Source organism: Haemorhous mexicanus, chromosome Z (genome assembly GCF_027477595.1).
Source record: "Haemorhous mexicanus isolate bHaeMex1 chromosome Z, bHaeMex1.pri, whole genome shotgun sequence".
In the NCBI taxonomy this organism is placed as follows: Eukaryota; Metazoa; Chordata; class Aves; order Passeriformes; family Fringillidae; genus Haemorhous; species Haemorhous mexicanus.
Genome location: NC_082381.1, coordinates 5,560,047 through 5,572,134, shown reverse-complemented (window position 1 = coordinate 5,572,134; position 12,088 = coordinate 5,560,047). Strand labels below are relative to the sequence as shown.

Sequence of the window (12,088 nt, the reverse complement as noted above, 5' to 3'; positions counted from 1 at the left end):
TGCAGTAGTCCACACTGGCCACACTGTCCAGATCATGATGCTGCCTCTCCTCACTACTCAGCCCCTCGTTTTAGGGTAAAAACCTACAGGAGAAGCTTCTTACAGTGGCAGAAGGTGCAGGGGCTGCTGAGTGAACTGAGGAAACTGTAGCAGCAGAGATCACATCCGAGGAACTCTCAGGCTTGGCACCATCCTTGGATTTCTGGAAGAACAAGGCCCACAAGGGAACCAGAGGAAAACACTCATCAGACCCTAAAACATATCCAAAACACAGCACCTACACAGTTGATTTTTAGGATTTAATTTCTTGAGGAGCTTTGCTTATTTCAGATTGAAACACACTCCTCATCCCCGCCCTCCGCCCCACACACTGTGCAACTGTTCCTCATCTCAGTTTGTTCTTCCATCTCAACCACTGGGTTAAACCTCACCACAGCTGAAGTTTAAACAGGTTTAACATGATTCCAAAAGAACTAAGATTTCAGCAAACCATCTAATATTCCCAAAAAACACTTTTAAAATCCTCAGCTGGAAAGCAGTACTCATGCAAGTAACTGGTAAAAAGATAGGTCACATAAATAGTTTTTGTTTGTTTGTTTTTTTAAAGTCCTGCTCTTCTATTAACTTACTGCAAGAAGTATTTTAAATTTTTAGTTATTGGATTTCATTTAAGGAACTTAATATAAAGATAACATAGAAAATGTCATGATTATTCAAACAACTTGAAAATAAAACCAGATTTCAGAAATCTAACATACTCACCTTCAGTACAGTTGATGTAGGTAATGGTGTAGGTGGTGATGGAGAACAGGAGAATCCTTCTGTCAAACCCTCTAAAAGGTCATTATCACTCATAGGCTGCCATTGGAAAGAAAGAAAAGATTATAAGTCTTTTTACCTCTTAAAAAAGTGAGCAGGTAACATAGCCTATTTTTAAACTGAACACTGGGTAACCCTGTTCACATTTGGTAAGTAAGTCAGGAATGAAACAGTTATTTGAAATCATCACTTTTTTTACCTGTGACTTCTCTTCTGGTTTTGGTAGGAATAGTTTTCCATCTTTATCCTATAAAGAAAAAAATCCCTTGCATTAACCCTTAAACACCCATGCAATTCAAGCATCCTGGGAGCATTCTCTGAGCAACAGAAAGTGTTACAGGGGACTGGGACCTAACCAGCAGCCTCTATGGCATATACTGCTGCTACGCAAAATGCCCCTTAAAACATCCAGGTCCTTGGGATTTTCTTAACAGTTCTAACCAATCACAATTTATTTATTTCTAAAGTACCAGAAGCTACAGAAAGACTCCAGTGGACTAATCTCAGAATTATTAATCTGCAGGTACCTGCATCTAAACCACTTTTATGCACATGCAGGCATCCAGTGATAGATGACAGATATTTCTAGATATTGTAAAAATGGCTGAACCAAAACATCAGTGTTTCAAAATGAAAAGGGAGTCTCAGTTACACCCACATGTTCTGAGGAATGAAAGGAAAGTAAGACTAAACACATTAAATAAATTACTTTGGCTTCTCTTAATCTGTACTCTGGAGGAATTGTTTCTTCTTCTTCACCCAGTTTTTTGTGTTGTTCCTTTTTGGTTTTCTCCTGTGAAGGAAAAATAGGAATCACAGTAAGAAAAACAGCTACCCGTAGAAATTCACATGAGCAAGCTTCCAGCCTTCAATCCCTTGATTCTAATTGGTCTTTCTCATTCAATCCAACCACTAGATACAAATCTCATGACAGTTTAAAAAAAACATTTTCTCTTGAGAAAGCCTTCATTCCCCTGCCTGTTTCTTCCTCTGTGTATTAGAGGTAGCTCTATCTATTTCAGTGAAGCTAGCAGAGGTAAGTGAATAGGCAAGGGTGGACCAAAATCAAAAATACCTCTGAGTCTTTATTCTTGACATTTTTGCAAATTCACTCAGCAGCTGTCTGGGCTGCATGCTAAGGAAGGCTGAAGAGAAATCAGTTGGCCCACTTCAAAAATTATTATCCCTATACAAATTATGCTGGGAAAGTGCCAACTAAAAGAAGGAACTAAAGCCAACTTTGGGAACTTCTGCTTGACAGAATTCCAGCCACTAGAAAAGCTGTTTCTGACTCCAGCCAATTCCATCTGGTTTAGGGTGGCCCATGGGGGCATTCAGACTGTGCCTATGAACAGCATTCCCTTGGACAGGATTTCAGTGACTTACTTATGGCTCCCTATTTAAATATATAAACCCCAAAAGTCTTGTGCATAATTCCAAACTTAAACCCCTCATCATAAAGTTGGTTCCTTCAGAAAAAGCATAATTCTGCTTCAGTTCAGCAGGACACAACAAAACACAGTTTTCAGAAACTGAGGGAACTACTGCACTGCAATAGTCAGAATTATTAGGAAAGTGTACTCATTGTGCTGAAATCCTTCTAGTACTTCCTAAGCAGAACAGAACTGCTTTCAATAGTACATTTTGTTTGTAAAAAAAGTGAAAATGTAACATCTACTTTGTTTGTGACCTGAGGAAATGGAATAATCCTGAAGGTAATTACATCAACAGCCTATTTTTCTCTACCTTAACTTTGTCCACAGCAGGCTTTTTCTCATCTGTATCAGGCTCCCTCTTTCCTAGGCTACTGGACAAGGCTTCCAGTGCTTCATCTGACACAGGACCAACCTGCATAGGCGTTGACACAGGAAAAAACAATTTTTAGTTTGAAGAAACCTGGTTTTTGTCTTCTCCCGCAGTCCCTATTAGGTTCACAAACAGCACTCCCTTTAGGGCAGTAAGAGCACAGGACACCACAGAACTATCAGTTTGGCTTCCTCTCTGAGGAAGGTCGCTGACCATTCAGTTTGTGCTTGACTTGATTTTTTTTTTTGTTTGGGTGTTTTTATTTTTGTGTTTGTTTTTGTTTGTTTGGGGTTTTGTTGGTTTTGTTTGTTTGTTTGTTTTTGGTGGTTTTTTTTTTTGTGAACCACTCAGCCTTTGTGGGTTACCACAATGGAGGAAGAACATGCAATACTGCAATGAGCATCCTGAGAACATGCTCTACCATTCCATAAATGAAACACTGAGTTTTGCTTCAGCTCCAGCTGAAGGGGCTCCACAACTTACTGAAGGCACAGGAGCTGCAGACTGCACAGTGCAAGCTGTGGCACGGGGGACCATCTTATCCTCAGTAGCTTTTGCAGACACAGAACCTGATTGCTTCTGAAACAGAACAAATTACACTGTATTTTAGTGAATATGCTTAGAAAACATAAAATGTGCCATTAAATGGCTTATTTTTTCTAAATACAGTACTAAATGAGAAAGAAAAGTCTATATTTAAAGGCTGAAGATGCTCAATGAAGAGCTGAGTGCCAATACTGCATGTTCCACTAAAGGCAATGGGAAGGGTAAAACAGGAAGAGAATAAAATTGTTTTTTTCGAAAGAATACTAGCACTACCCAGTCTTAGCAAAACTGGTAGTGTCAGCTTCGTCCAGTGAACCAGAAAGACTTACTTTGGATGTGTTGCTGGGCTTTGGTGCTTTGGGTTGTACTGCAGGCTGTGCAGGACAGGCAAAGTCCTTTGAAAATTCATCAACAAGATCAGATTCACTCATAGGCTGCAAAAAAAAAACCCAAACAAACAAAACACAAACAAAAAAACATGTGACACAGGTGACTCAATGCCTCTTTTTAATTTACTTTTTCAAGAACTGTATTAGAGCTACTCATAAAGCAGGAAAACATCTGTAGTTTACAATGAAATAACCTTTCACCATTATGTAACAAAACAGAGTTAATTTTGCAGTGCATAAAATTAAGAAAAACACACTTCAGAATAAGTTCCTTTGTTATCATAAGTCACTATAGTGTAGAGAATTGTATGTAAAATATAAAACATAATATAGAGAACCAGACATATAATGTTCAAGACAGGGCTACTGAAAAGGAAAATACAACCCCTTAATTAGGAAGAAAATGCTAATATTTACTAGCAGAACTAGAGCTCCCTGAAAGTTTCCTTAGCCCGTCCACTGATTGCTGACACTCAGTGGTTTTCACTGTGTGTGTTTTGGTGAATAAAAATTCAGTTTTAGTTTCCTGCTGTTTGTGATATATTACAATCTACTGACGCTGTGTGAACTAGGCCTCTGCAATCCATATATCCCTACATCCACACACCTGAATTTCCTGGGATCCTCCAAATTGCTCTTCAAAGCTAAATGTTTAAATCTTTGCTAGCAGTGATGGCCTGGTTCACCTGCTGCATGGAACTTAACAGCTTAGGGACAGACTCATAATGCATAAAATGACATTTCTGAGAGAAAAATCCCTCCCTCGTTCCCTTTCCCTAATTCTTTATCAAGGGTCTCAACACATGAGGCCCCACTTTTCATATTGCCAGAAATCCTCCTTCAGACACTAAATAAGAAAAGGCATTTAGGTAGTAAATTTAATTCACTAAGAGTAATGTCACTGCTTAAGGCTACACAGAGTGGAGGCCCAAAAAAAGACAAACCCCAGCTGAACTCCTGAGGGAAGGACTTTGCCTTCACCAGAAATCATGGAAGAACAGCAAGTGGCTGATGGCTCCCAGCTGTTAGCACAGCTTTTAACACAGCTATTAACACAGCTTTTCCAGTTTTGCTGGTTTTGGTTTCACTGATCTCAGTATAAGTGGTGATCCCTGGCAGCAGGGCCTAGCTCCCCCCCACAGCAGAGCTGCTCCCTTTTCCTCCTCATGACAGGCCCGGCAGGAGTTCCCTGCTGTCCAGCTCTCAAACATCCACCACTAATGACAATCACATGTCTGAGACCTGAAACAACAATTCTTAGAGACCAGAAGTCTTTTTTTTCCCAGCACTTTGCCCACACTTTAACCCTGAACTTCAGATTTCTGACGAGAAGGGACTCGAACTGCTCCTGACCTTCAGGAGAGCAGAGATTTCCTGTGCTTTTCAAAATTTTGGCAGCACTCCTCAGCTCACAAAGTGGAGCCCTCAGTTTCCTCAGTGCACAGTTCCTTTGCTTTCTTCATGTGCCTTTAAAATTAGTATATACAACTGTCTCTTTAAGTATTTTAATCCTCTCTTGCACTTTCTAGGCTTTCTAGGCCATGAGGGATGCTCTTTACAAAGTCCAGGTTGTTCTTTGTGATTAGGAAAACGTCCACAGCAGCTTTTTTTCCTTCTTTCCAGGAGGAAATATTCCTTTATATAGAGGAATATTCCTTTATTCCTTTATATTTGATCACTAGCAAGAGGAAACTGTCAAGAAAATAAAAGATTTTCCTGCTTCACCTCTCTCTGTCCTTAACAGCTCCAATAGACCTCTATAAAATATTTTATACTAACTCCCCACACAGCCTTTTTTTGAGTCAGCAGTAATTTTTGTAAATCTCTCCTGTCTTGAACTCTCTAAACCTTTTCCTTATATGAGCTCTTCATTCACAGACAAGTGAATTTCAATAAAACCAACTTCCACTTGATGCTTCTGACCAGCAGGTTTTGTGCAATGAAGTAAAACACACAAGCAGACCAAGAGACTTACATCATGGTACAGAGAGAAGTGATGACAGAGAGGGAGAAAACAGGATATCTAGCCACACTCCTACAATATTGTCAGTTTTCTAACCTTTGGTTTTTCTTCAGGCTTCAGCAATATTGGTTTTCCATCTTTATCCTAGAAGGAAAATTAAGTATTATTGACATTTTTCTGTTGTTACAAGAAGTGCCATACTCCATAATCACCAGAAAAATAAGGTAAAGTAAATCACCTACTCAAGAATTAATCAGTGACAGGAATTCCCCTAAATGGGGAATTTTTACATGGCCAGATTTGTAGATAAAAAAAAAGCAAATGGGATGTCAGCACATTACAAGAGACGAAAAAGTGTTCTGTTGCTGTTTTGGTTAACTTTCAGTCAATCTCCATCACTTTGGGTGACAATCCAAAAAACAAAACAAAACAAAAAAAAGTGCCATTTTCCCACCATTTTACATCAGTGTTTCAAGGTTACATTACAAAGTGATACCAAAGAGCACTCCTGCAAAAGGATGGATTTTATGAGGCTGAGATTTAATGTCAGAAACACAAAACAGCACTCTTGGAGAAGGAATGGGTGACTTTGCCATTTGAGATTACTCACTCATCTCATGGATAAGACGAGATCTTTGCCCAGAGTGCCTGGAAAAAACAGTGATACCCACAAAGGAAGAGGAGGAAATAAAAGGTACAGGAATCACCAAGGAGAGAGCCATTGATTAAATACTACTTTAGTTTGTTCTCCCCATGTTCTTTCCCTCTCTGTAATGAAACAGTGTCAGGCACAGTGCCCTGCCTGCAAAGCAATGGAGATATGAAAAACTTACCAACTCTGGTGTTAACCTGTACTCTGGAGGTATTGTATCATCACGTTCTCCAGCCTTTTGTTCCTTTTTCTCTTTGGCTTTTGCCTTGAAAAGAAACAACATTAAGAAAACAAAACCACTTAAATGAAAATAAAAGCTCCAAGTTCACAACTCCACTATCAGGATTCTTCTGCCTACTGTGTACAAAAGGACTGGCATCAGATGAAATTATTCTGTGTAGCAAGATACTAAAATCCCTCAATATATTCCTTGTCTGTGGTAATATTGTCACCGACATGTTCTATGAAAAATCCTTTCCTTAGGATTTTTTCCTCCTGAGAAGCTGAGAGGCCTCAAGTACAAAGTGTAACAATTCTTATCTGCTGCTGTGGAATGCAACAGGTGGATCTGTGATTGGTCTCATCTGGTTGTTTCTAATTAATGGCCAATCACAGTCCAGGTGTTCAGACTGTCTAGGTCAGACACAAGCCTTTGTTATTCATTCCTTTTCTATTCTTAGCTTAGCCTTCTGATAAAATCCTTTCTTCTGTTCTTTTAGTATAGTTTTAATATATTATATATCATAAAATAATAAACCAAGCCTTCTGAAACATGGAGTCAAGATTCTTGTCTCTTCCCTCATCCTAAGACCCCTGCAAACAATGCAACAGTAATATCGTAATGGTTTAAGATTCAACACCATATGTGAATATGGCTAAATTATTTTAAATCCTAAAAATTTCTAGACAGTATTCAGGGCTCTTTGTGGCAGGCACTTTTAGAATTTTTGTGTGGACAAAATTGTCAGGTTTTGTTGCACTTCAGCACTCTGATTACAGAACCCACAATTCTTTTTCCATCACTGGCACCAAAACAAAGTTTTTAATTCTCTGGGCCTCCTTAATGAAGAAATGCATCTGCTAAGTTATCTGAAAGCTGAGACTGACTAAATCTGCAGTACAGATTTAGCTGTACTGCAGATTTAGAAAATAAATTCTTTTTCAGTCAAAATTTAGCTCAGCAACAGAAGATTTTTTACTATTTCCCCATTGTTTGCTTGCTCTGAGCTATAAATGAAGACAAATGAAGGAAAAAACTGCACAAACTATTGTTATAGACAGAGTTTGAAAAACTAAACCAAAAAGTTAAAGCTTAACATGTAAACACAGGGTAACTGTTTAAATTCTATCTGTTGGGGAAAAACAAAACTCTCAAAAGACAGTGACGGCAAGACTCAAATTAGAAAGATAATGGAGCTTGATGGAAAAAGGAGCACACAGACTGGAGGTCAAAAATCAAACAGCAACTGTGTGCTAAATGAAAGCTTGCTATAGATTGTATAGAGTACTGGAGGGAAAAAAACTAAAACAGAGCTGTATTTACCCGTGAATGTATGTATGTATATATGTATGTTTGCTTGTATAAGCAAACAAATTACATGCTCATAATTTTCCAGACCACCTTACTATGTTCTACTCTACCTGTATCCACTTGGGATTCTGAATGTTTTTCATTTTCTTAATCACTGAAGGCTCACAGATTCCTTAGGCTTTTGATATTAAAGTCACTTGCATGTTATTTTACATATTTGTCCAGTGTCTAACAAAGAGAACTTGGGATTCCACAGCCAGAGTCTGGAAGCCAGGGTAAAAAAGGAGTGAGGTGTTACCTCTGACACCTCTACAATAGGGGTAGGATCTTCTTCAGGTTCAGGTTCAGGTCCTCCAAGAGTATCAAGAAGAGCATCCATTGCATCATCTTTAATTTCCTGTATTTTAAGAAAATGTGCAAACCACTTTATAATTTCTTTAAACTGGCACGGGTTTTTACCTCAAGTATCTTTATATTGTATATGAAGAAAACAGTCAGCACCAGACTGGTCATTTTGCTTTGGCTTTACCCAATTTACTTAACGCCAAATTATGTGACAGAATTAGCACAGCTTTAGTCAGACATGAGACTTTTCTTAAGGAGTGAATGTAAAAAAAAAGGAAGTTAAAAACCCCTCAAAAACCACAGTGCCACAATGTCATCTAACACAATTCTCATATGCTTTGACTTGGCAAACTGAAAAAGTGTAAGGTCACACTTGCCCTATTCAGAGGGGAAAAAACACAAGGTTCATAAAACATGAAAAAGTTACATCATATTCAAGTCTTATACACAGATAAAAGAGCTAAGAAAATTTTCCTACAAATATTTCTACTCTACTTCCTCTAGCAAGAAGAACCACAGTTATTCCTCAGAATCCAGAAGGAAAATCATCTGATATACAAAAGTAAGATCTTTAAGGCACAATGGAATCTGGGCAATGGCATTTCTTGTTATTCCTCTATTTTCTAAAATAAAGAGGATTTACAATTGAAAATGAGAATGATGAGTATCTTTACAAGAACAAAACCACATATTTTATTTATATGCCTGCAAATTTTAATTATAAGGTAACCAGTGAAAGAAGGATTATGTGTTTATTACCTCTTCTGATTTTGTTTTCTTCTCCTTAGGAGGAACTGAGGTCTTAACTGAACTTGCTGCTTGTGCTTGCACAATTTCTCCTTCTTTATTTGGTTTCTGGAAGCGAGATGAAATTACAGGCAAATTTCCAAATTAGAAAAGAAGTAGGAAATTTTACCTACTTTTAAATGAAATATTATGATAACAGTGTTAATTTTTCCACACAATAAATGCATGCAGGGGCAAGCAAAGGGTCAATACCTCTGTCAGACTTGTCTTCTGAGCAGAAGCAGCACTGCAGGTGAAGTCCGATGACAGGGCCTCTGCAAGCTCATCATCTGTCATTGGCTTCTGAGCAAGGAATTGCAAACCAAGTTATGACCATGAGAAACTTCAAACATCATCATGGGTCATGCTCAGTTTACAGCCTGAGTGCGTCCCACAACTACTCACACAGTGACCTCACTGGCACAAGTTCCTGACACAACAAAAAATAAAGGTGCTTGCCCCCACTGGTTGATTCATGTCTCAGATAAGCTTTTATTTTTAGTATGTCAAACTTCCCAACCAACAAAATTATGCTGGCTGACAGAAATCTCTGGCCAAGTGCAGATATACTTGTAGTCTTGCAGATATACAAAGTAGTCTTTGCTGAAGGCATTACAGAGAGACTCCTGCTTGCACAGTATTTCTCCCATTTGTTATTTGTATGCCCAAAATTTCTGTAAGCATTTATTTGACTCATTTCAGCTTCAGCATTGAGAAAATTCCTCCAGCTTGATTAAAACCATCTGTGCCAAGCTCTATTTATTTTTATCAGTAGCTAGGTCATTTGGCACCCCACATCCACCTCCCATTGCCTGGGACTTTTGGAGAACAGGCAACATTTATATTTTCCTAGGAATTCAATGATAACTGGGTTATTTCACCTGAGTTACTTTCACCTTCCAGTATATTAAAAAAAAAAGTCTTACTTCGTCTTGCTCATTTGGTTTCGGTGGGACCACATCTTTGCCATATCCTTTGCTCTAAAGTGAGAATTAATTTTGTAGTAAATGGGAAGCAGAAATATCCAATATTACAGAAAACACACATGAAGAAGGTATTAATTTTTAACTCACTCACCTTCAAAAGTTTAACATACTCTGGAGGGAGACTACCTTCCCGTTTGCCCAATTCTTCCAAGTATTTTGAATATATATCTTCCTGTGAAAATAATTCCCACATTAATGTTTGTGTACTGCTCTTCACTGAAATCAATTTCTGATAGAGCCACCTACAGTGATACCACCAAAAAGAAAATGCAAATATTGACTAAGACACTCTGACTGCTCACCTGCTTCAACAGTGCTCATCATCCAGCAGAACATTCCCAAATTCCTAATTTAAGCCATTTCACTGTCTGAGACCATAGAATGTATTGCTGAACCTAGATTGCTTTTTAAATATTTATGCATTCCAAAATTTTTGTCATGTTTTACTGAGCCACTAAGCTTGTAATCTAATCCTTCTTACGTGATTGTCCTATTCAGGCTCAGAAAGTTATGCATTCTTCAACAAATTCCCAAAACTGTGTCATTTCTGTATTAACAAAACCAACATTAATATGTAACTGTGCACATTCAGTTTTAACTCTTCACAGATCACAGGTACAAGTCCTGGATTAACACAGTAATGAGCAACTACAGATGTAATTTAGGGACGAATATTCTAAGAAATAAGAATGTGAAGTGTAAAATACCATAATTTCTGGGCCAGTGTAAACAGGAGTAGTAGGGACATCTTCCTCAGGTCCACCAAGGGTATCTATTAGGCTATCAAGTGCTGAGTCATCCATACCAGGCTAAAAAAATAAGCAAACCATTACAGAGGTTACAAAGGTGTATGCAGGGGAAAAAAAAAAACCTGAAGCATTTGGTGAATCTGTGGAATACTCCTAGAAACAAACCTAAAGGCTTTCTTTCAGCAGAATATGTACTTGCCAAATTTTTCAGTGAGAATCGTTCTAAACTCAATTCTCCAGTGTCATTAACAAGGTATTTCATTTATTTATATTTTATTTTTATTTGTCTATCAGTGGATAAACATATATATTCAAATATAACCAAATATAGGGAGTAACTGATTTTAAGGTTGTATAATTTTAAGCTAGCTTCTAAAGAAGTCCTATTTAATGAAACACAAATGACACACCAGTTGTTTTTCACCTCTTTCTGCAGATGGCCCTCCACCATCATACATACACTGAGGATGTATCAGTACTTCAGCAGTTACCCATTCTTTTTTTTCCCCTGAAAACAAAGTGTTTCAGAGAGAGAAGCACCCTCTGAGACATTATTACAAGGGAACCCTTTGCCTGGGGCTATGTTTACCAACCTCAGTACTTGATTTGTCAACAGCAGCAACCACACTTGCACCAGCTGTGCCTGTTCCAGCAGCTGCACCCGTCACTGTAGACATCTCCTTGGACTTTTGCTGGAAAAGAAAAAGAGAAAAATTAAGAGATAGCTTATAACAATGTTAAAAGAGAGACAAAACAAAGTAAAACATCCCATGCTGAGGCTGTGCACAGTGTTTTGGACTCAGCAACTGGCTGGTGCAAATGCATAGCACCCAGGTGCTTGGTTAGAGTGAGCTACCACCACAAAAGTTCTGTTTCTAGTGAGATTCTGCTGTGGGAAAGAAAGTTTTCTATTTTAAGCACTCTACCTCCTTCTTTTATTCTGCCAGTGAAAGAAATCTGCAGGGCAGGAAAGACTTTGAGGCCCCTTCCAAGTCTCTTTGGAAAGCTGTCATTTACTTCTGGTAGCTCTCAATGCACCATTAAACACCAGTAGCAAAAGGTGCTCAAGCAGGTGGGTGAAAACTGCTGCAGGCAGGGAGGTGGAAGGGCAACACCACCACACAAAATGCAGACTTGTGCATTACTGACACTGCCATTTACTGCCAAAAATATGGGTGTTGTAGCAGAGCTTCAGGAGCCCTCCGTGTTACTCTGGCCTTGTCACCAGACACGTGCACACCAGCAGACCAAAACATCCACATCCTGATGCCGCCACATGCTTTTCCTTCACATTTTTTCTCCATTTACTATGACCCCTCCCCATCTTTTTTCCCCCAGCCTTCCTCAGTTTAGTTTTTTTCAGAGCCGTGCATTCAGGGCTGATCTGCTACATTTGGAGCCAACACTGCAGTGAAGGGGCAAGGGAAGTGCCTGACAAAGAATCAATGACAGCTGTGAAGCTACAAGGAACTTAAAAAAAAAACAGAGAAAAACAAAAGAGCCCCAAAAACACAGA

The 12,088-nt window shown here is 38.6% G+C and overlaps 1 protein-coding gene across 3 annotated transcripts in view; it reads right to left on the bottom strand.

Moving 5' to 3' along the window:
• Positions 1-12,088, bottom strand: part of CAST (calpastatin) — a 52,139-nt gene that overhangs the window by 6,791 nt on the left and 33,260 nt on the right. For all 3 annotated transcript variants that reach the window (XM_059873384.1, XM_059873382.1, XM_059873383.1), the window contains 16 exons: positions 11,166-11,264; positions 10,531-10,632; positions 9,915-9,995; positions 9,764-9,817; positions 9,051-9,140; positions 8,811-8,906; positions 8,005-8,103; positions 6,357-6,440; positions 5,620-5,667; positions 3,501-3,605; positions 3,109-3,204; positions 2,566-2,667; positions 1,529-1,612; positions 1,019-1,066; positions 763-858; positions 104-202 (listed from right to left, as the gene is read on the bottom strand). In XM_059873384.1, the coding sequence (XP_059729367.1) occupies positions 104-202; positions 763-858; positions 1,019-1,066; positions 1,529-1,612; positions 2,566-2,667; positions 3,109-3,204; positions 3,501-3,605; positions 5,620-5,667; positions 6,357-6,440; positions 8,005-8,103; positions 8,811-8,906; positions 9,051-9,140; positions 9,764-9,817; positions 9,915-9,995; positions 10,531-10,632; positions 11,166-11,264 (1,383 nt within the window). The remainder of the gene's footprint in view (positions 1-103; positions 203-762; positions 859-1,018; positions 1,067-1,528; positions 1,613-2,565; positions 2,668-3,108; positions 3,205-3,500; positions 3,606-5,619; positions 5,668-6,356; positions 6,441-8,004; positions 8,104-8,810; positions 8,907-9,050; positions 9,141-9,763; positions 9,818-9,914; positions 9,996-10,530; positions 10,633-11,165; positions 11,265-12,088) is intronic.